The sequence below is a fragment of the Mauremys mutica genome, chromosome 10, assembly GCF_020497125.1.
Source record: "Mauremys mutica isolate MM-2020 ecotype Southern chromosome 10, ASM2049712v1, whole genome shotgun sequence".
Lineage (NCBI taxonomy): Eukaryota > Metazoa > Chordata > Testudines > Geoemydidae > Mauremys > Mauremys mutica.
This window is the reverse complement of record NC_059081.1, coordinates 83,874,563-83,896,384: the sequence shown is the minus strand read 5'-3', so window position 1 is coordinate 83,896,384 and position 21,822 is coordinate 83,874,563. Positions and strand designations below refer to the sequence as shown.

Genomic DNA, 21,822 nt, shown 5'->3' with positions numbered 1-21,822 from the left:
TTAGGGGCTGGAGCACATGATTTATGAGGAGAGGCTGAGGGAACTGGGATTGTTTAGTCTGCAGAAGAGAAGAATGAGGGGGGATTTGATAGCTGCTTTCAACTACCTGAAAGGGGGTTCCAAAGAGGATGGACCTAGACTGTTCTCAGTGGTAGAAGATGACAGAACAAGGAGTAATGGTTTCAAGTTGCAGTGGGGGAGGTTTAGGTTGGATATTAGGAAAAACTTTTTCACTAGGAGGGTGGTGAAGCACTGGAATGGGTTACCTAGGGAGGTGGTGGAATCTCCATCCTTGGAGGTTTTTAAGGTCAGGCTTGACAAAGCCCTGGCTGGGATGATTTAGTTTGGAATTGGTCCTGCTTTGAGCAGGGGCTTGGACTAGATGACCTCCTGAGGTCCCTTCCAACCCTGATATTCTATGAACAGAGTCGTGTGGAGCAGGAGGCTAGGATAAGATTCCCACATTGTGATGGGATTTGATTATAATTTTTCAAGACTCTCTGAATGTCCCCTGATCAACTCCTACATTTAAGTTAATTCCCCACAGGAGAGTTGGCACCCGTACCAGAGTGCTGGGCAATTCCCAGAGCTGAGCTCTCCCACAGGAGCTGATGGCAGACTTGGGGTGATTCTAGAGCTGGGCGTATCCCTACCTGTGTGGCTGAAAGGGGGGTTTGAGAGCCTGACACAGCAACACAGAGTGTATGGGGGTAACCCAGGCTGGGGGGACAGGCACACTCAGTGAGACCCCAGCACATCTGGTGGCACCCCGGGAATGGGGACCCAACCCATCACAGCATCACACACACTTCTCCCCCAGGAAAGGATGAAAGAACAAAGAGGCTGGTTATTACACCACTGATAGGTAGGGGTGCTCACATCCTGTGGGGATGAGCACGGTATAAGCACCCACACAGAATAGAAATGAACTTATCTTATGCTCTGTAACCTCTCGTTTCTACTTGACAATACATTGTTTAATAAAATGGATACATTCAGGAGCAATAATGGTCTCCAGGAGGTTTGAAATGCAATGTCCTGACCTGGGCCTTGGGATGACGGTTTATTTGTGATGTTCCTGCTCTGCCAGAGGAGGAATAACATGCGTCTGAGTTTCTCAGATTCATTCATCTGCAAAGGAGAAGAATGTGAGAATGGGCCTTCAGGGGGTGAGATGGGACTTTCAGGAAAGTCTCTTTACATATTTCTTTTAAATTACAGAGTCTAGCAGGGCTCTGCTGTTTATTCCCTGTAGTTAACATGAATTCATAGATCGAAGTAGTTTAGCTCAGTAGTTCTCAACCCACGCCTTGTAGGCCACTTGCAGGCTGCAGCCCAATCAGCACGCAGCTGCAGCCCACGTGACACCCTTAGGGCCATACAGGTTGTACATCTCAGCCGTTCTCAACCTGGGGTCTGTGGCCCATAGGGTGTCTGTGAGCCCTTTCCAGGAGGCCGTGGGGCCCTGTGGCTGAAGCTCTGATCTCCACTGCCCCCTGCAGGGCTGAAGATGGGAGGTGTGGGGCTGAATCCCCGATCTCTGGTGCTCCAAGGGGCAGGTTAGTCCTGAGCACATGGGCAGAGTTGGGGACATGGAGGGCATAGCCCCGCCCCAAACACACACACTGCACCGCAAGATCACAGCAGTCCTGGGGTAGCTCCACACCTCCCCCCCCCCGGCCCCCCCCCCAGGTCAGAGGCAGGAAGCTGGAGCCGGGCAATGAGGGACCGCTGCTGCTCTGGCTGGTGTATGGAGCAGGCAGCAGCGGTCCTGCCTCGCCTGCTGGTGCCCCAGATTGAAGCTGCTTCTCAGCTCCCAGCCCCCTTTATTCCTACAGAGGCAGCCGGTCAGAGCCAACCAACTCCATGGCTGGCAGAGCCCTCTGGGAATGGGGACCGCAGGAGAGTCCTCCCAGCACCATCCCTAATGCCCCTCTAGCTACCCCCTGCCCCCACACAGCCCCTAGCTACCCCCTCCCTGCGCCCTGAGCCACACCCTGCCCCCACACAGCCCCTAGCTACCCCCTCCCTGAGCCCTGAGCTAACCCCTCCCTGCACCTTAAGCCACCCCTGCCCTGCATCCTGAGCTACACTCTGCCTACACAGCCCCTAGCTACCCTGTCCCTGAACCTTGAGCTGTTTTCAAACTTTTTGAGCTAAACTCCCCACCTTTGAGTTATAATTTTTGGTTGCACCCCCTGCCCCCCCACCCCCCAAACAGGTGGGTGGCCTGCTGAGGTGAGTCAGAAGGTTGCAGTGGCTCTGCCTTCCTGGACCCTGCTATCCGGGGCCCAAGCCCCACAGGCCCTGTCTCTCCCAAATAGACATCAAACTACACCTATGCCCAAGGCCCCTCTGCCCCCACCCCCGGCCCTGGAATTTGTATAGTGGTGGTGGGGGTGGGGAAGCTCAGAGAGCAAAAGGTTGAGCCCCCCTGGTCTATATGTTGTGTGGCTGATCCCTACATAACACAGAGCGAGCTGCCCACAATGGTAACTAGCTTGAGCACCATGGGCTTAGCTGACTGAGTGGCTGAGTGTTAGCAACGTTCCCTCTAGTATTTGCATCCATGTGCGTAATGAATTTTGTTACGTGCACCAACATGGAGCTGAGACGTGGTAAGGGTGGGGCTGAGGGGTTTGGCGTGTGGGAGGGGGCTCAGGGCTGGGACATGGGGGGGGGCTGAGGGTCTGGCTGGTGGTGCAGGCTCTGGAATGGGGCCTGGGAAGAGGGGTTTGGGGGGCAGGCTGTGGCAGGGCAAGAGGACTCAGAGACTCAGAGACTTTAAGGGCAGAAGGGACCATTATGACCATCTAGTCTGACCTCCTGCACAATGCAGGCCACAGAATCTCACCCACCCACGTCTATAACAAACCCCTAACCTATGTCTGAGTTACTGAAGTCCTCAAATTGTGGTTTGAAGACCTCAAGCTGCAGAGAATCCTCCAGCAAGTGACCTGTGCCCCATGCTGCAGAGGAAGGCGAAAAACCTCCAGGGCCTCTGCCCATCTGCCCTGGAGGAAAAGTCCTTCCCGACCCCAAGTATGGCGATCAGTTAAACCCTGAGCATGTGAGCAAGACTCACCAGTCAGCACCCAGGAAAGAATTCTCTGTAGTAATTCAGATCCCACCCCATCTAACTTCCCATCACAGACCACTGGGCATACTTACCTGATGATAATCAAAGCTCAGTTGCCAAAATTAGGCTACCCCATCATACCGTCCCCTCCATAAACTTATCAAGCTTAGTCTTAAAGCTAGATATGTCTTTTGCCCACCACTACTCCCCTTGGAAGGCTGCCCCGGAACTTCACTCCTCTAATGGTTAGAAGCCTTCGTCTAACTACTAAACTTCCTAGTCTAAACTTCTTAGTGTCCAGTTTATATCCATGTGTTCTTGTGTCCACATTGGTACTAAGCTTAAATAAGTCCTCTCCCTCCCTAATATTTATCCCTCTGATATATTTATAAAGAGCAAGCATATCCCCCCTCAGCCTTCTTTTGGTTAGGCTAAACAAGCCAAGCTCTTTGAGTCTCCTTTCATAAGATAGGTTTTCCATTTCTCGGATCATCCTAGTAGCCCGTCTCTGAACCTGTTCCAGCTTGAATTCATCCTTCTTAAACATGGGAGAGCAGAACTGCACACAGTATTCCAGATGAGGTCTCACCAGTGCCTTGTATAACGGTACTAAAACCTCCTTATCTTTGCTGGAAATACCTCACCTGATGCATCCTAAAACTGCATTAGCTTTTTTAACGGCCATATCGCATTGGCGGCTCATAGTCATCCTGTGATCAACCAATACTCCAAGGTCCTTCTCCTCCTCTGTTACTCACCTGTGACTCTTCCCAGGCCTCTCTCATCGCAGTAGCCAGGGGCTGGGGGAGAGGTGTCTCCTCATCTGCACAGTCCTTGGTAGCCAGGCAGCTTAGAGGGAACAGAGGTTATCAGGAGAGTTACACACGTCCACTCTCATGGGTCTATAGTGCTCCTGCATGGCACATGTATCCTCTTCAAAGCTCTGCCCTACGAATGTGAAATGGAATGAGGCAGGCTCCCCACTAAGAGCTGGGTAGGACAAGGGGACGGTTCAACTAGAGGCATAGGTGGAGGAAAAGGGGGCCCAGGGCACTGCCACTATCTGTGGAGCTCCGGGGCCGGGGGCAGCGCCTCTTCCCCCCCCCACCCCATTTGCCCAGAACTTGCAGCCTGGGACATGGGCTTTCCCAGTGATCACACAGACCTTACAACCATCCCTGAGGGAGGCACATCCATCCAGCCCAGGGTAGCAGCATGAGCAATGAGACAGCCAGCGCCTGTGGAGGCAGGGGACGGGCAGGCACCCAGCGCACTGCCAGACTGGGCACAACAGCAACCACACAGGTGAAGCACCATCTCAGAGTGACACCTTTTCAGTGTCTTCCCTGGTGTGCCCGGCTGGACTGATGCTGCTTCCCAGCCTGCAGCTGCCGCCCATGTGTGCCCCCACCCCACTCCCAAGGGATGGCTGGGCTGGGGAAGGGGCCAGGACAACACAAGCCCAGAGAGAGACAAGAGAGCTCACTGACTGTAACTCTAAACGAGGCAGAAGCAAAGATCCTGGAACTACTGAGAAGTTTCTCCAGTATTACTGTGACAAAGTGGGGATTTCCTATTGTTATGTAGTATGTGAACCTATGTGAGTCTTACTGTTTTGCATGAACGCTGTGTGTGCCTCGGTTTCCCTGTGTGTTGCACCAATACCTAGGTGGTGGGAATCAGGGTGTGACTTTGGCTGAGACCCTCTGGAGCATAGGTGGTGACTGCGAGGGTGCTCCGGGGCTGGAGCACCCATGCAGAAAAATTAGCGAGTGCTATGCACGCAGCAGCAACCAAGCTCCCCCCACCCGCTCCCCTGAGCACGGCATGTCCCCATGCCTCCCCCTCCCACCCACCATGAAACAACTGTTTTGCTTGCGCTTAGGATGCCCTAGGAGGGAGGGGGAGAAGTAGGGGTGCGGCCTGCTTGGGGGAGGAGGTGGGGCAGGGACTTGGGGAAAAGGGTGGATGGGGGCAGGGTGGAGAGGGGGCAGGAAGAGGCGGGGCAGGGGTGGGGCCTTGGGGAAGGGGTGGGGTTGGGGCAGGGGTCGAGCACCCACCAGTCAGAGGGGAAGTCGGCGCCTATGGGGCAGGTGAGGCTACCTGCACATATACTATGGCCAATGCCCTTCATAACCTAAGACCCAGGAGGGGGATGCGACCAGGTGACTCTGCCTGGGAAGCTAGACAAATACAGGGAGGAGGAGCAATGGATAGGGCAGGGCAGGGGCCAGGCTCTAAGAAAAGAGAGGATAGGTTAAAATCATTATACAGAGAAGATACGGAGTTCTAAGGTCAATTTCATAGTCTACTATGGTGAGCTTTAGCATTGCAAAAAGTTCTTTTCAGAATTCGTCCATAGATTCTAGGCCAATGTTCAATATCAGGGTGCTCCAGACTGGAGCTGGAGATCTCAGCCATGGACTCAAACATCCCGACGAAGCTGAAGCAGATCTGAGATAGCAGGACGCTGGCCCAAGAGTTCCTTTTACAGTTCTCTGGAAGCCTCTTGACAAGCAGGTGTTTCTTGGGTGCAGCATTGTGGCTTTGATGTAAAACCTCCTATTTCCCATGTATACACAAGTAACTAGTTGCAGTCATCACCATTAAGCAGTTCACAGACAGTTTACTACAAACTTCAAAGAGAATTACAGACAATGATATTGTTACATCAAAATGTTAAAATTCCCATTTGGTCTCTGAATCAATAGACCACAGTTACAGACAGGAACCGTCTGTTATACCATTAACCTCTAACGAAGGGGTGGCCAACCTGTGCCTGCGAAGGAGCCAGAATTTGCCAATGTACATTGCCAAAGAGGCACAGTATTATGTCAGCAGCGCCCATCAGTTCCCCCGCCCCACCTGCCCATCAGTGCCTCCCTCCCTCCAGCACGCAGGAGGCTCCGGGGGCAAGGAGAAGAGTGGGGGTGCGGCAAGCGTGGAGAAGGGGGCAGGGGCCTGGGGGGAAGGGGGGAAGTGGGGGCAGGGCCTGTGGCACAGGCAGGGGTTGAACAGTGAGCATTAGGAAGTTGGCACCTGTAGCTCCAGCCCCAGAGTCGGTGTCTATACAAGGAGCCACATATTAACCTCTGAAGAGCCGCATGTGGCTCCGGAGCCACAGGCTGGCCACCCCGTTCTAACAAGATATTGGTAAACACACACAAATACAACCACTATCTTCTAATTTTCTAACAATACAAGTCTACATTTCACAGCTCTAGTTTATCTAACATGGAATGGCCCCAATTACCATATACACACTTTTAAATACAGTGAGTCTCTAAAGGCTGGATTTGGGTCATGTAACCTGCTAGTTGATTAACTGTTTCTGATTCGGTCACACGAGCGGCCCACAGATTCTACAGGTTCACTAACTCATGTATGCCCCTTACACTGGACCAGGTCTTTCTGCTGTCCTCTTGGCCAGACTAAAGCTTAAGGCAAGGCACCCAACATTTATAGACAGAGACACCATCTGGGGTAAAAAACATATGTACCACCTTCTGTGGTTCATGACATGTTTGTTACCTCTCTTATTCCTGATATCTTGGCCAAAACTGGCCCTCTCCACTGTTCTGTCAAACCATCCTCTCTTGTACTAGACAGAGTTGTATCTGTACTAGCTGGAATATATCTATGTAAATCTCTGAGTGCTGAATGCTGACTGCACTAGCAACAACTCTGTCAAGTTCATGGACCTAGCAGTGAACTTGTAAGCTTCTGTTTTAATACATGGCCTGACTTTTCACTGCCTCTTTTTCAGGCCTCAGATCTTACCCCAGTGCTCCAGGCTCGCTACTATATTTGCTCTTAGAACTATGGACAGTGATGCCCAATGAAAACCATCTCACAGTGTTACCAAAAGTAAGTGATGAAGAGCTATGAGTAATAACATTTTAAAAAGAAGATAATTTAAAGGCAAAAAACTACATTTCTAGTGAATTCCAGTCAGAACAGAAGCGAAGATGAATTTGTGAATGGCTGTAGCTCTTTATGCAGACCTATAAACTGATATGGGATTCTTTGAACACTAAAAACATGTCTGGTGATTATATTTCGGTGGGGGGCGTATGTACACTATTTCACGGAATCAAGTCTCCTTCAGCAACTCAATCCATCATACCAGAGAGGGAAGAGCTGCGGTGTCTAGGCACTGGGATGCACGGAGCCATTATGGAAACAGTCCTAGGATGTAGGTGCTGAGCTGCATGGCCCTGAAGGGTGGGAGGGGATCCCCTCTGCCCCAAACACCCTAATTTTGCAACCACTGCAGATGGCCCAGCCCATCTAGAGTAAATTTATCTCTCTGCCCCACTCTACTCCAGGGTTTTTCATCGCTGCCCATGTCTGGCAACATCTGTATCCCATTTCTAATCTTGGTGCTGCCCCATCCTGGTCTTGCCCCTCAGCCCCTCACTTCCCTCTGCCTCCAGCTGTTTGCCCCTCCTGTGCAGTTTCGCCCTGCACAGATTCTGCCCATCTCACCTCTCTGATTCACCCCCTCTGAACCCCATGACCTGCAGGGACCAGATTGTCACCACAGAATCCGGGCAGCAGCTATAACTGATGTTACCCAGCATCCTCAGTTCACCCAAGCCTCCTCACGAACAGCCAAGCAGCAAATTCAGTCAGGCCTCAGCTTGTAGTATTACACAGGCACCTCACAGAGCATTCAGCGAAGGCTGAGAAATGTTGCACTGAGCAATGCTTCCCGACCGCAGTATTCTGTGCAGCCTCCTCTGTGGGAACCATAGTGTGAGCAGTGGCACAGGAGCCAGCCAACAGAGCTGAAAACAGGGGAGTTTGTGTGGGCGTTTGGAAGTGGAGTTTGTGGGAAGGGGCGGGGGATATTCCAGGTTTGTTCTGTGGGGGGGGGAGGGTTGGTTTTTTTTTTGTTTTCTTTCCTTGACAGGAGCACAGGAGGCAAGCTGCAGAGGCAGCAGTGGTAGTGACCCAATGAATGGAAGAGACAATGACGATGACTAGATGTGGAAGTTGCGGGATGTCCATCATCCCAGAGCGGGTACCTGAGAAGAGCTTTGTTTGTAGGAAATGCCGCCTGATAGAGCTGATGGAAGAGAAGATCCAAGTTTGGAGATGCAGACAGAAACTACAGTAGAGTTTCAAAGGGGATTCGAGCAGATGATGGAGGGACAGTGAGAGGAGGCTGAAGGGAAAACTCAACACTGGCAGATGCAAGTTGGACTGGAGAACTGTGAGGAGAGACTGCTGGGTGAGGAAAGTGGCCAGTGGACACTTGTGACTACAAGAACCAGGCAGAGGAAAAGAATGGCTAGTGAAGGAGAACTGAAGTTCAGGAACAGGTTTGCTGAGTGGGAAAATGAAGGATGGGTGCAGCAGACAGGTGGGATGGGAGGGCAAGGAAGAAGAGAACAGCTAGTTCTACTAGAAGAGGGGAAGAATCAATGGATATACCCAGAGTTCGGAGCCCCCAGAAGACTTGCAGACAGAAAGAACAGGAGAAGGGCCAGAGAACCACCAGGAAGAGGCAGGTCTACATGACTGGGGACTCCCAACTAAGAAGAACAGAGAGGCCCGTCATCAGAGCGGATTTGGAGAATAGAATGGTGTGGTGTCTGTTGGGAGCTAAAGTCTGGGATATGGACCTGAGGCTGAAGAGGATCCTTGTGGGAATAGGAAATAACCCAGATTATTCTTCAGTCTGCTGGACTCTCACTAGAATGCACTCAGGGAGAGTATGCCAGGCAGGGGGAGACACTCAAAGAAATGGAGGTTCAGGAGATCTTCAGTGGGATTCTACCTGGCACTAGAGGAGGAAAGCGAAGGCAAGACAAGATTATGATCATCAGTAAATGGTTCATGCACTGGTGCAATAAGAAGGGCTTTGGGATGTTCAACCACTGGGAGACATTCATGGGATGGAACTCCACCTGAGTAGGGAGGCAAATACACTTCTGGGGTGGAGATTGGCACAACTGATCAAGAGAGTTTTAAACTAGAAATTAAAGGTACAGGGGTGGGAGCTGTTCATGAAATCTCCAAGCTTCATCCCATTAAGCAGGGGGAAAATCAAATAATATAGGATACAGTAATGGAGAAAGGAACAACAGAGGGGAGAAGTTAGACTTCTGCAGAGCCTCTGGCTGCCGCTGTATAACAAATAATCATGGTATTAACTGAGTCACAATTATTTTGTAGCCAGACAAGAATGAATTTGGGGAAAGTTGTGGTAAGAGGAACAGGCTAAGAGAGATTCCCAAACCTCACCATCTAAAGTCCCAGTCCTGCAAAAACCTTATTTACATGTTTAATTTTACAACTGCCAATAGCCCCATTGATTAAAATGGGTCTCAGCTGGTATTAGGCAGGTGGTAAGACTGATTCAGTCTTGGGCTGAAATCCAGCTCAGAGAGCAGAATCACTTTACCCATATGTTTTCTACATAAACTTGGGAGTATACTGCCTGTAGTTGAGCCTATGACAGGGCAGGGATGAGGTTGCTTGGGTGACCTCACTGTGCATTTCCATACCAGACCATTCTTGCACTGCTTTTAGGAGTAACATCCACTCTGAATCTGCTGGATATTTAATGCAAACAAAGGACACCGGGAGTGGGAGAAATTAAATTCTACTTTATTATTCCAAAGGACAAAGACAGACTCCTTTCCCCACCCCCAGCCCAGCTCAGCATGGGACTTTGTATCCCCAGCCCAGCACACTGTTGTTGGGAATTGGTCCTGCTTTGAGCAGGGGGTTGGACTAGATGACCTCCTGAGGTCCCTTCCAACTCTGATATTCTATGATTCTATGCACCCAAATCCCCCATGCACCAGCAACAGAGCAACATTTACAAACTGGTAGAAAAGGGCAGAGCACCCAGGAGAGATGCTGGGGCCGTCACAAAGCAAACACTGCAAGGGCAGGAATCCAAGGAGATGAGATTAGAGGGATGCGGTGTGGGGTGAGTGGGGCAGACAGTCTCTGTTGTCCCCACACAGGACACAGCTGAGGATGTGAGGGAGATTCCCAAACCTGAACTATTCTTTTTAGGACACAAATCCAAGGAACTGTCCCAGACTGAGGTGTCATTAGAGGAGGTTTTGGAACAAATTGATAAACTAAACAGTAGTAAGTCCCCAGGACCAGATGGTATTCACCCAAGATAGGAAACAAAGGGTAGGAATAAATGGTCAGTTTTCAGAATGGAGAGGTAAATAGTGATGTCCCCCAGGAGGGCTTTGTCCTGGAACCTGTTCTACTGAACATATTCATAAATGATCTGGAAAAGGGGGTAAACAGTGAGGTGGCAACATTTGCAGAGGATACAAAACTATTTAAGACAGTTAAGACCCAGCAGACTGCGAAGAGCTACAAAAGGATTTCTCAAAACTGGGAACTGGGCAACAAAATGGCAGATGAAATTCAGTGTTGATAAATGCAAATTGGAAAACATAATTGCAACTATACATCTAAGATGATGGGCTCTAAATTAGCTGTTCCCCCTCAAGAAAGAGATCTTGAAATCACTGTGGATAGATCTCGATAAACATCCACTCAACGTGCAGCGATAGTCAAAAAAGCAAACAGAACATTGGGAACCATTAAGAAAGGGATAGAAAATAAGACAGAAAATATCATATTGCATCTATATAAATCCATGGTACGCCCACATCTTGAATACTGCATGCACATGTGGCAACCTCATCTCAAAAAAGATCTACTAGAATTGGAAAAGGTTCAGAAAAGAGCAACAAAAATGATTAGGGGGATGGAACGGCTTCCATATGAGAAGAGATTAATAAAACTGAGACTTTTCAGCTTGGAAAAGAGACAACTAAGGGGGGATATGATTGAAGTCTATAAAATCATGACTGGTGTGGAGAAACTAAATAAGGAAGTGTTATTTACTCCTTCTCATAACACAAGAACTAGGGGTCACCAAATGAAATTAATAGGCAGCAGGTTTAAAACAAACAAACAGAAGTTCTTCACACAATGCACAGCCAACCTGTGTTACCCTTTTCCAGAGGATGTTTTGAACCTTGCGTATAACAAGGTTCAGAAAACAACTAGATAAATTCATGGAAGATAGGTCCATCAGTGGCTATTAGCCAGGATGGGCAGGGATGGTGTCCCTAGTCTCTGTTTGCCAGAAGCTGAGAATGGGTGATGGGATGGATCACTTGATGATTCCCTGTTCTATTCATTCCCTCTGGGGCATCTGGCACTGGCCACTGTTGGAAGACAGGATACTGGGCTAGATGGACCTTTGGTCTGACCCAGTATGGCTGATATTCTTATATTCATCTCTAGCTCTCAGGAGTCTGGTTCAGGATCAAAGAAATCAAAAAGTGATTTCCAAGCATGGAGAGCAAAGGACATTGTGGCAAGTGCCATGCTGGGAGCTGGAAGGTGGAATGGGGAAAGGATAAACTCTTCAAGACTCGGACAGAGGCTGTTGTTTCAGAGTGGAGGAAGAATAACAGTGAAGGGGGAAGGAGGGAATCCCTCCTACTCACCCCATCATCTTCATGTAACACAGACACCAAAACACCACATTTTACTGTCTCTGCTACAGCACTTTTAGAATCTATTTAATTCTGGTCTCTAAGGGAGTCAGTATACAAAAAATAAATGTTGTTGGCATAGCCTGGCACAATGTGAGACTATCTAGGAATGCGACAATCTCTCCCCAAAGGGGGAACTCGGTGACTAACAATCACTCTGCTAATGGGGGAATCAGAATATATAAACTGGTTGGGGTCAGTGTAGACTAGAAATGGGGGTGGGTGGGTCCAGGGGAGATTTGCCAGCTAATGCCAACCATTTTTCTCAGGGCTTTGGAGCTGTGCTCCAGCTCCACTCCAGCTCCAGGCAGACTCCTGCAGTTCCACTGCTCCGGAGCTGCTCCGTGCTACAGCTCCAGCCTCTGCTCCAAAGCCCTGATTTTTCTAACTAGAGAGAGACCTTTGGCAGCAGAGGTGGGATCAATAGGTGTTTAGGCCTCCCATTAAAGACCCTGTGGAAATCAGTCCCTCAGAACAGCACTCAGCCATACAGCTGAAAGCAGGCAGAGAGGGAGAAAACACTGTAAATTTCACTTGCTCCAATTAGCATAACAAAAGTGATGATGGTTTTGTAATATTTAGACACACACAAAGATATAGTTAGCTGTAGATTTAAGGGTTTTTTCAAGTATTACACAGGGATAGTTTAAGGTGACGTGAGCCACAAATCCAAAATGGCGGCTGCAATAATTTTACATCAGAAAATCAAATTGGAGAACTTAGGTAGAGTTGACCAATAGTGTGTAGGCAACTAGGGTGAAGTAAAGTTCAGCAGGGTGAGATTAAATTCACTCCCAGAGGTAAGTCAGGTGAGAAAGAGGTTCCTGCCTGGGTCCGGCTCAAATGACAGGTAAAGCTGATTGGCTGAACAGGTATCACCCCACCAGGAGGGCACTATGGTAATAACTGGTACTGTGTGAGCAACCAATCAGAAAAGGGTAAAAAATCATATATAAGGCAGAGCGCTGACAGGCTTCAGTGCGGGTGTGTAGTGAGCAGAGAAGAGAAGATCGAGAGAGCGGAGCGGATAGAAGCGAGGAAGAATCCTTCTAGAGCTGAAATCACCGAGATGAGTCAGAAGGAAAGTACGGAACTGATTAAGTAAGGAATAACTCTCTTGATTATAAGGAAATAATGGTTAATAAAGCTGGATGCCTGCATCTGAATGGATTTTACCCCACTTAGTCTGACTGATAACCATTCATAGTATGTTATTACTTAATTACGTTATGTAATGTATATGTGTGTAAGGGATCTGTATGTTACATTGTAATAGGTTTGGTAAAATATTGCAACATTTTATAAAGGCTTTATACATATGTATAAGGGTATTGTATTGTGCAACATTGTATCTGCTACATGGGTCATGTAGTGTATTGTGTCCCTCTAATGTAGCTTGTGTTGCATTGTATTTTCCCTTAATTAGTGCAATTAATTGGTTTGTTTAAATAAATGTTATTTGTTTTCAAAGAATTACTGCTTGAGCGTCAATCCTTGGGGAGGGCTGTAGCCATATCTTCCCAGGAGTTCACAGAACTAGTCTGTTCAGAGGAGTCCTCTGAGGGTTAGAGACTAACTCCCGGATAAAAGCTAGGCAATTCCTCTAGGGTGGGCCGCCTCCTGTTACCCACTGAGACACACCAAATTGGCAACACTTTGCAGTTATGGAGAGGCCATTATTAGGGTGCCCTGGGTTCAAATTTTGGGGGTAACAAGATCCCTAGGCCTTTAGGCCTCCCACAAAGGCCCCTGCTATTGGGTGGATCAGAATATAGAAGATGGTTGGGGTCAGTCTAGACTAGGAAAAACAGGGGAGTGTCAAAGGAGATTTGCTAGCTAATCCCAACCACTTTTCCCACCAGCGACAACCTTGGAGGCTGATGCTCCAGAGTAGAGGTGGGATCCCAAGACCTTTAAGCCTCCTACAAAAGACCCTGTAGAAATCAGTCCCTCTCAGTGGTGCTTTCTGAATGCAGAGGAGGCAGGAAAAAGAGGCGAGTGATAAGACACAGCACCTCTCTTCCCTGTACTGTCCTCTATGACCCCTAATGATTTCCCCAGGACCCTCTGCTTCCCACATCCACCAATCCCCCAATTTCCTCCCCAAAACCCAGCCCTCCTGGTCCCTTCACATTTGATTCCCCGGAACCCAGCACCTCAGGGGATTTGGGGAGGGGAAGAGTTGCCATTCCCAGGGACAGTCTCCCTGCAGGGACCAGGCTCTAGGTAATTGGGGGAGCCTAGCCCAGAAATTGCTGGAAAATGGGGGTGTAGGGGCAGGTGTCCAGAGTGAATGTGGGGCCTGGCCCAAGTATCCCTCACTTAGTCTCCATGGAAGAGGCATAACATCTGGGAAGGAGGGGGGGGGGATACTTCATCCAGGCAGAGGGAGGTTCTGAAGGAGTTTCTCTCTCCCTTCCCCCAGCAGGTTGGCAGGAAGGCCCAGCAGTTCAGCAGCCAGGGCTGCAGCAGGGAGGAGGGGCTGACTGGGACATCTCCTCCTCTGCCTGGGCTTTGCTGAGACCAGGCAAAGCAGGAGGGTTCTGACCAGCTCCGGGTCAGCTGCTGCTGGATCCTGCCCCCAGACATGGGTGGCTGGATACCTGGGAGCCAGGTGCCCCTGCTGGGTGTGGGAATTAGAAAATGGAATTTTACTGTGGCCAGGTCTAGTCAGGGCACTGAGAGAAGTCACTGATGTGAGCACCAAATGAAGCTTCTGCCACTTTCAAGGCCTTTATTCTGTGAGTTATCACATGTGAAATAATGCGTGAGCTCAGACTGACTTTTTTCCTGCAGTTATTGAAGCTTTTCCTATCATCCAAGCACTTACAGGGTTTCTCTCATGTGAATTGTCTGATATGAAGCAAGGTTTGTCCTTCGAATGAAACTTACCCCACAGCTGAGGCACTTACATGATTTCTCTCCTGATGCTTTGAGCTCTCACTGAAACTTTTCCTACTCTTTCCTGTGTGCACTCTCCAATGCGTATGAAGATTTGAGCTCCGATTGAAACTTTTCCCACAGATCAAACATTTATAGGGTTTCTCTCCTGTGTGGATTCTCCCATGGTTACTAAGGTCTGAGCGGCGACTGAAGCTTTTCCCACACTCCAAGCATTTATATGGTCTCTCTCCTGTGTGGATTCTCCCATGGTTACCGAGGCCTGAGCGGTGACTGAAGCTTTTCCCACACTCCAAGCATTTATACGGTCTCTCCCCTGTATGTATTCTCTCATGGCTAACAAGGCCTGAGCTCTGACTGAAGCTTTTCCCACACTCCAAGCATTTATAAGGTTTCTCTCCCGTGTGGGTTCTCTGGTGTATAAGGAGAACTGATTGTGCACTGAAGCTTTTCCCACACTCAAGACATTTATACGGTCCCTCTCCCATGTGCACTATCTGATGGGCAGTAAGATTTGAGCTCCCATAAAAGCTTTTCCCACAGTCCAAGCATGTATAGGGTCTCTCTCCTGTGTGGATTCTGCTATGGTTAATAAGGCCTGAGCTCTGACTGAAGCTTTTCCCACACTCCAAGCATTTATATGGTCTCTCCCCTGTATGGATTCTCCCATGGTTACCGAGGTCTGAGCGGCGACTGAAGCTTTTCCCACACTCCAAGCATTTATACGGTCTCTCCCCTGTATGGATTCTCTCATGGCTAAGAAGGCCTGAGCGGCGACTGAAGCTTTTCCCACACTCCAAGCATTTATAAGGTTTCTCTCCCGTGTGGGTTCTCTGGTGTATAAGGAGAACTGATGGTGCACTGAAGCTTTTCCCACACTCAAGACATTTATATGGTCCCTCTCCTGTGTGCACTCTTTGATGGGTAGTAAGATTTGAGCTCCGATAGAAGCTTTTCCCACAGTCCAAACATTCATAAGGTTTCTCTCCTGTATGAGTTCTCTGATGTATAATAAGGGTTGAGAGTACACTGAAACTTTTCCCACACTCAAGACATTTATAGGGTCTCTCTCCTATGTGCACTCTCTGATGGGTAGTAAGATTTGAACTCTGGTTGAAGCTTTTCCCACAGTCCAAACATTTAAAGGGTCTCTCTCCAGAGTGGATTCTACCATGTTTAATAAGATCTGAGCGCCGACTGAAGGTCTTCCCACATTCCAAGCATTTATATGGTTTCTTTTCCTTGGGATTTGTCTGCTGAGCTGTAGTTTCCTGGGGATTCTTGGCTCCTCCCCCACATTCAATTACTTCATTCACTTTCTTCCTTTGGCGGTTTCCCAACTTCCTCTCTGACCTGTGCCGATGACTCCAGGCTTTTCTCTGTTCCAAGCACTGGGAAAAATTCCCTTCGGCTCTTCTCAAAAACCTCCTCTGCAGTTCCACTTGGTCAGGACCTTCCTGCTGTGGATTCCCATCCTCGTTCTCACTCATTGTCTCGTCACCTGCTGAGGAAGAGAGAAAGTCCAGGCATGGGTCATTGCCTGGGTTGGTAGAAAGGAAGGAAAGGGGAATAGCAAAGAGAGAAAACACAATGCAAGGTGTGCACCTGCCTCTTGTGGGCATGTCTGCGGTCTTTATCCTCTGGTGACCCCTTTCAGTGGTTCTCAGGTGGTTTCTTCAACAACTCAGCCCTCCGGAAGTCACACACCGTGTCTGCGTGTGAACCAGAACAGGCCTCTTCCGGGGCACACAGTCTATCATGGCCTAGCCCAGTACCCCTCTGGTGCTGTTTCTCTAGCCCTGCCTGGGCTGTCTTAAAGTAGTCTCAGCCCTGATAGGGAGCTGTATCCCCAGGGCTTCCCCCTTGGAGACACTATTTTCCCTGGGTCCTCCCCAGGCTCAGTCCTCACCCAGTCCCTTCAGCCAGTCAGGAGCCCCTCAATGCTCCTCTGGTCTCTGCTTGCAGACAGTCCTTAGCTCGGTCTGAGCAGCCAGCCAGGAGCCTCTCACTCCCCCAGTCCCTGCCCCCACTTAACTGTTGTGCTGCAGTTCCCTCAGGCAGCTGGGCATGCAGTCCTTTTCCTCCAGCTCCCAGTAGCAGCTCAACCCAACAACTCTCTCTCTGCTTTGATCTACATAAGAACATAAGTGATCTTTCTCCTGCCATCCATCTCCATCCTCTGGCGAACAGAGGCTAGGGACACCATTCTTACCCATCCTGGCTAATAGCCATTTATGGACTTAGCCACCATGAATTTATCCAGTCCCCTTTTAAACATTGTTATAGTCCTAGCCTTCACAACCTCCTCAGGTAAGGAGTTCCACAAGTTGACTGTGCGCTGCGTGAAGAAGAACTTCCTTTTATTTGTTTTAAACCTGCTGCCTATTAATTTCATTTGGTGACCCCTAGTTCTTGTATTATGGGAATAAGTAAATAACTTTTCCTTATCCACTTTCTCAACATCACTTATGATTTTATATACCTCTATCATATCCCCCCCCTTAGTCTTCTCTTTTCCAAGCTGAAGAGTCCTAGCCTCTTTAATCTTTCCTCATATGGGACCCTCTCCAAACCCCTAATCATTTTAGTTGCCCTTTTCTGAACCTTTTCTAGTGCTAGAATATCTTTTTTGAGGTGAGGAGACCACATCTGTACACAGTATTCGAGATGTGGGTGTACCATGGATTTATATAAGGGCAATAATATATTCTCAGTCTTATTCTCTATCCCCTTTTTAATGATTCCTAACATCCTGTTTGCTTTTTTGACCGCCTCTGCACACTGCGTGGACATCTTCAGAGAACTATCCACGATGACTCCAAGATCTTTTTCTTGACTTGCTGTAGCTAAATTAACCCCCATCATATTGTATGTATAGTTGGGGTTATTTTTTCCAATATGCATTACTTTACATTTATCCACATTAAATTTCATTTGCCATTTTGTTGCCCAATCACTTAGTTTTGTGAGATCTTTTTGAAGTTCTTCACAATCTGCTTTGGTCTTAACTATCTTGAGCAGTTTAGTATCATCTGCTGTTCCTTTTTATATGCTCCCCCCCAGGCCCTGATTGGTTGCTTCCTGTGCAGCCACTCTAGCCTGCTCGGAGGACCTCTTTACTGCTCCCTTCCTGGGATGAGTGTGGCAGAGCCCTGAGGTCTCCAGCAGGGGGCCCTTGGGCTTAGTCCACCCCCTCACACAATAACTGTTGGAAGACTGAGAAATTGGATTCTGCCTCCACATCCCATCCAAACACTCACAGGGAGAAGTGAAGTCAGGGAGAAAACTCCTGACAGCTAACAGGGTGAGTGGGAAGTCATGAGCAATATCTGCCATGATACAACACCTGCTGACCACAGCCTGACCTGGGTGAGATGAGGCAGAACCAAGTGGGGTCACACCACATTTTGAGGATTTTCAGCCTTTTCCTCCATTTGCCAGATAGTTTCTGTGTCTGTGTCACTGACTCCTCACCTGTGCAGGTACCTCTTGGGATCTTCCTTTCCTTGGAGTCCTGGAGATCCGGGACCCATGGCTCTTCTGCTGCTTCCAGCTGGACAATCAGGGCAGGTTTGGGAATGGGGAGTCCTGCTCAAGGGTGAAATCAGGTATAAGCACAATGCACTGAGGACTGGGGCAGTATTTGTCACAAACTGAGTTTAAACTGACCTCATGATTTGCTGGGGGGCTGTGGGATCTGAACAGATGGGATCATGGTCACTGAGCCCCTGTGGGAGGGGCAGATCTCTTGGGGAGGGGGAAGTTGTCACACCCTCATTAGGCATGTTCAGGATCTGTGTGTTCTGGGGGACTTGCTGAAGCACAAACAGCTCTGATGTTAAACTTGTTGACTTGAATTTATGGGCTAGTTTATTATGGGTCGCCAATGGTCTGACCAGAAAGTATTTAGGGTTTTCTCCCAATTCAGGCTACAGGATTAGAAAACTCAGTTCAACATCATGAGAGAACCCTCCACTTGTGTGGCAAAGACACTTATACTGAGGAGAATATCAAAATATTAAGATCATTACAATAAATGCTATTAAACACAGAGTCACAAAGTAGTAATGCAATTCTATGGCACCTTGGGGGTAACATTTCTATTCTAAAAGACTACGCAAACTAGCATACTCACACCTTTCCCTGAAGACCTGGGAGTGGGAGACAGAGGACCAGCCTCATCTCCGGCATCCCTGATGAATTCAATGGTCCAGGCTTCCCCAGTTGGTAGGGATCAGGGTTGAGTGTTGAGTAGCTTCGCTATATTGAGCTGATAGCTTGATAGAATATAGGAAAGAGTGACCCCTCTGCACGGTTGTTTAACCTCGTATAGGGTCCTGGCCCCATTCTACCTACTATGCCCAAATTCATTTCCTCATCCAGATAAATCTTTCGGTACACTTACTCTTAGGCCAGGGGTCGGCAACCTTTCAGAAGCGGTGTGCCGAGTCTTCATTTATTCACTGTAATTTAAGGTTTTGCGTGACGGTAATACATTTTAATGTTTTTAAAAGGTCTCTTTCCGTAAGTCTGTATTATATAACTAAACTATTGTATGTAAACAAGGTTTTCAAAATGTTTAAGAAGCGTAATTTAAAATTAAATTAAAATGCTGATCTTTTATGCCGCCAGCCTGCTCAGCTCACTGCCAGCCTGGGGTTCTGTTCACCTAGGCCGGCAGCGGGCTGAGCAGGGCCTGCGGCCGGGACCCCAGACCAGGGGCTGGGGGAGGGGGTTCAGGGCAGAAGGCTGGGGTGGGGGCGGTTCAGGGATTAGGACAGAGGGCTGGGGTGTGTGGGGGGGTGTAGGGCAGAAGGCTGAGTGTGTGTGTGTGGGGGGGTCAGGGCAGAGGGCTGGGACGTGCAGGGCAGAAGGCTGAGTGTGTGTGTGTGGGGGGTCAGGGCAGAGGGCTGGGGTGCTCGGCCCATAGGGATGCTCCCAGCCCCCTGCCCTGAGCGGCTCAAGGCAGGGGGCTGGAAGGGATGTGCCCTGTTCCACCCCCTTCCCCCAAGCTCCATCCCTACCTCTCGCTGTCTCCTCTACGGAGCTGTGTGCACGCTGCCGCTCTTCCTCCACCCCCTTGCTAGGGCCAGCAGCTGATTGGCTCAGGGACGGAGAGGGGGCGGGGCAGGAAAGCACCACACTGGGGGAAGAAGTGGGGAATGGGGAGGCTTGGCTGCTGCAGAACAAAGCTTCTGCCTCCTGCCTCCGCACGGACGAGCGGTGGGCTAAGTGGGGCTGGGGACCGGGACCACGGCAGGCAGCTGCGTGCCGCTCAAAATAGGCTCGCGTGCCATGTTTGGCACGCATGCCGTAGGTTGCCGACCCCTGTCTTAGGCTAACATATCATGACATGTACTCATATGCATTGGTATTGATTATCTCATCCCCAAAACCGTTACCTCTGGCCTAAATCATGACTTCCGTGTTCTGTGGTGTACCTTGTGCTTACTAGGCTATTCAGTTCTTTCTTTGGTTCCCCATCAGGCCCCCAAAGTCAAAAGGGGGAACCGGTAGGCCATTTATCTATGTCAAAGGTTACAAACACTTATACTAACTTGCTCTAGCTAATCATACAGGATAGGTTCCCTGCATTACAGCCAGCTATTATGGGTAACATACTGGAATTCAGCATAAACCAAACCCAAGAAAACAAAATAATCAATCAAACCACTGAAGAAAACACATTATGCAATACACAAGCTAGCAAACTGGCCTTATGGGCTACAAACTCCTGCCTATGTCTAAACCTACAGAGCCCCATAAAATCATAAAATATCAGGGTTAGAAGGGACCTCAGGAGGTCATCTACTCCAACCCCCTGCTCAAAGCAGGACCAATTCCCAATTAAATCATCCCAGCCAGGGCTTTGTCAAGCCTGACCTTAAAAACCTCTAAGGAAGGAGATTCCACCACCTCCCTAGGTAACACATTCCAGTGCTTCACCACCCTCCCAGTGAAAAAGTTTTTCCTAATATCCAACCTAAACCTCCCCCACTGCAACTTGAGACTGCTCCTTGTTCTGACATCAGGTACCACTGAGAGCGGTATAGATCCATCCTCTTTGGAACCCCCTTTCAGGTAGTTGAAAGCAGCTATCAAATCCCCCCTCATTCTTCTCTTCTGCAGACTAAACAATCCCAGTTCCCTCAGCCTCTCCTCATAAGTCATGTGCTCCAGCCCCCTAATCATTTTTGTTGCCCTCCGCTGAACTCTCTCCAATTTTTCCACATCCTTCTTGCAGTGTGGGGCCCAAAACTGGACACAATACTCCAGATGAGGCCTCACCAATGTCAAATAGAGGGGAATGATCATGTCCCTTGATCTGCTGGCAATGCCCCTACTTATACAGCCCAAAATGCCGTTAGTCTTCTTGGCAACAAGGGCACACTGTTGACTCATATCCAGCTTCTCGTTCACTGTAACCCCCAGGTCCTTTTCTGCAGAACTGCTTCCTAGCCATTCGGTCCCTAGTCTGTAATAGTGAATGGGATTCTGCCGTCTTAAGTGCAGAACTCTGCACTTGTCCTTGTTGTTGGAGCTAGTCCCATGGATGGAGCTAATCCCATGAAGGGCGATGCACAGAGATACTGTCTGTGAGTGAGAATTAATGCAGATAAGACAGCGGTTCTCAAATTCTGGGTCAAGATCCCAAAGTGGGCTGCGACTCCATTTTAATGGGGTCCCCAGGGCTGGCATCATACTTGCTGTGGTCTGCGGCTGAAGCCAAAGCCTGAGTCCCCCCAGTCCGGGGCTGAAGTGAAAACCTGAGGTGTCCTCCCCCTATCCGGGGCTCAAGCCAAAGCCTGAGCCCCTCCACCCTGGGCTGAAGGTGGGATTCAGCCTCAGGCTTTAGTTCCCCCTCCCTGGGCCGTGTAGTCATGTTTGTTGTCAGGAGGGGTCAGGGTGCAATGAAGTCTGAGAACGGCTGAGAAAGGATAACGCACTGCTTCTGCACCCACGAGAGCTGGACGGATGAGTGTGAATTAGCATGTCCATCCAGTTCACACAGGAGACTGGACTAGATGACCTCTTGAGGTCCATTCCAGTCTTATGATTGTATGATTCCCCTATCCCATTGGAGGGGTTTTGCAGGTAAGTGGCTCTCTCACACTGGAACTGTGGACTATGTGATCCACTCCGCTCTAATCTAACTGACCAGGGAAGAACCTGACCAAATGGAGAAATGCAGACCCCATTGCTTCAAATAGCTGAGGGGACAGGAATCCTTACCCAGCGAGGTCACAGTTTCATAATTCTCCTGCATGACGTCTCTGTAGAGGGCTCTCT

The 21,822-nt window shown here is 49.2% G+C and overlaps 1 protein-coding gene across 4 annotated transcripts; it reads right to left on the bottom strand.

The window, feature by feature from the left end:
• Positions 1-358: 358 nt before the first annotated feature.
• On the bottom strand, positions 359-21,820 carry LOC123378584 (zinc finger protein OZF-like). 4 transcript variants are annotated; one of them, XM_045032595.1, is made up of 4 exons: positions 21,766-21,789; positions 18,007-18,120; positions 3,838-3,928; positions 359-1,131 (listed from the first exon to the last, which is right to left on the bottom strand). In XM_045032595.1, the coding sequence occupies exons 2-4, from the start codon at positions 18,063-18,065 to the stop codon at positions 931-933; spliced, it is 351 nt and encodes a 116-aa protein (XP_044888530.1). In that variant the 5' UTR covers positions 18,066-18,120; positions 21,766-21,789; the 3' UTR covers positions 359-930. The 4 variants fall into 4 exon arrangements, with proteins under 4 accessions (XP_044888530.1, XP_044888529.1, XP_044888526.1 ...); XM_045032594.1 differs by lacking the exon at positions 21,766-21,789 and having other exon boundaries at positions 18,007-18,996; XM_045032591.1 differs by lacking the exons at positions 359-1,131; positions 3,838-3,928 and adding an exon at positions 14,340-16,036 and having other exon boundaries at positions 21,766-21,820.
• Positions 21,821-21,822: the final 2 nt, after the last annotated feature.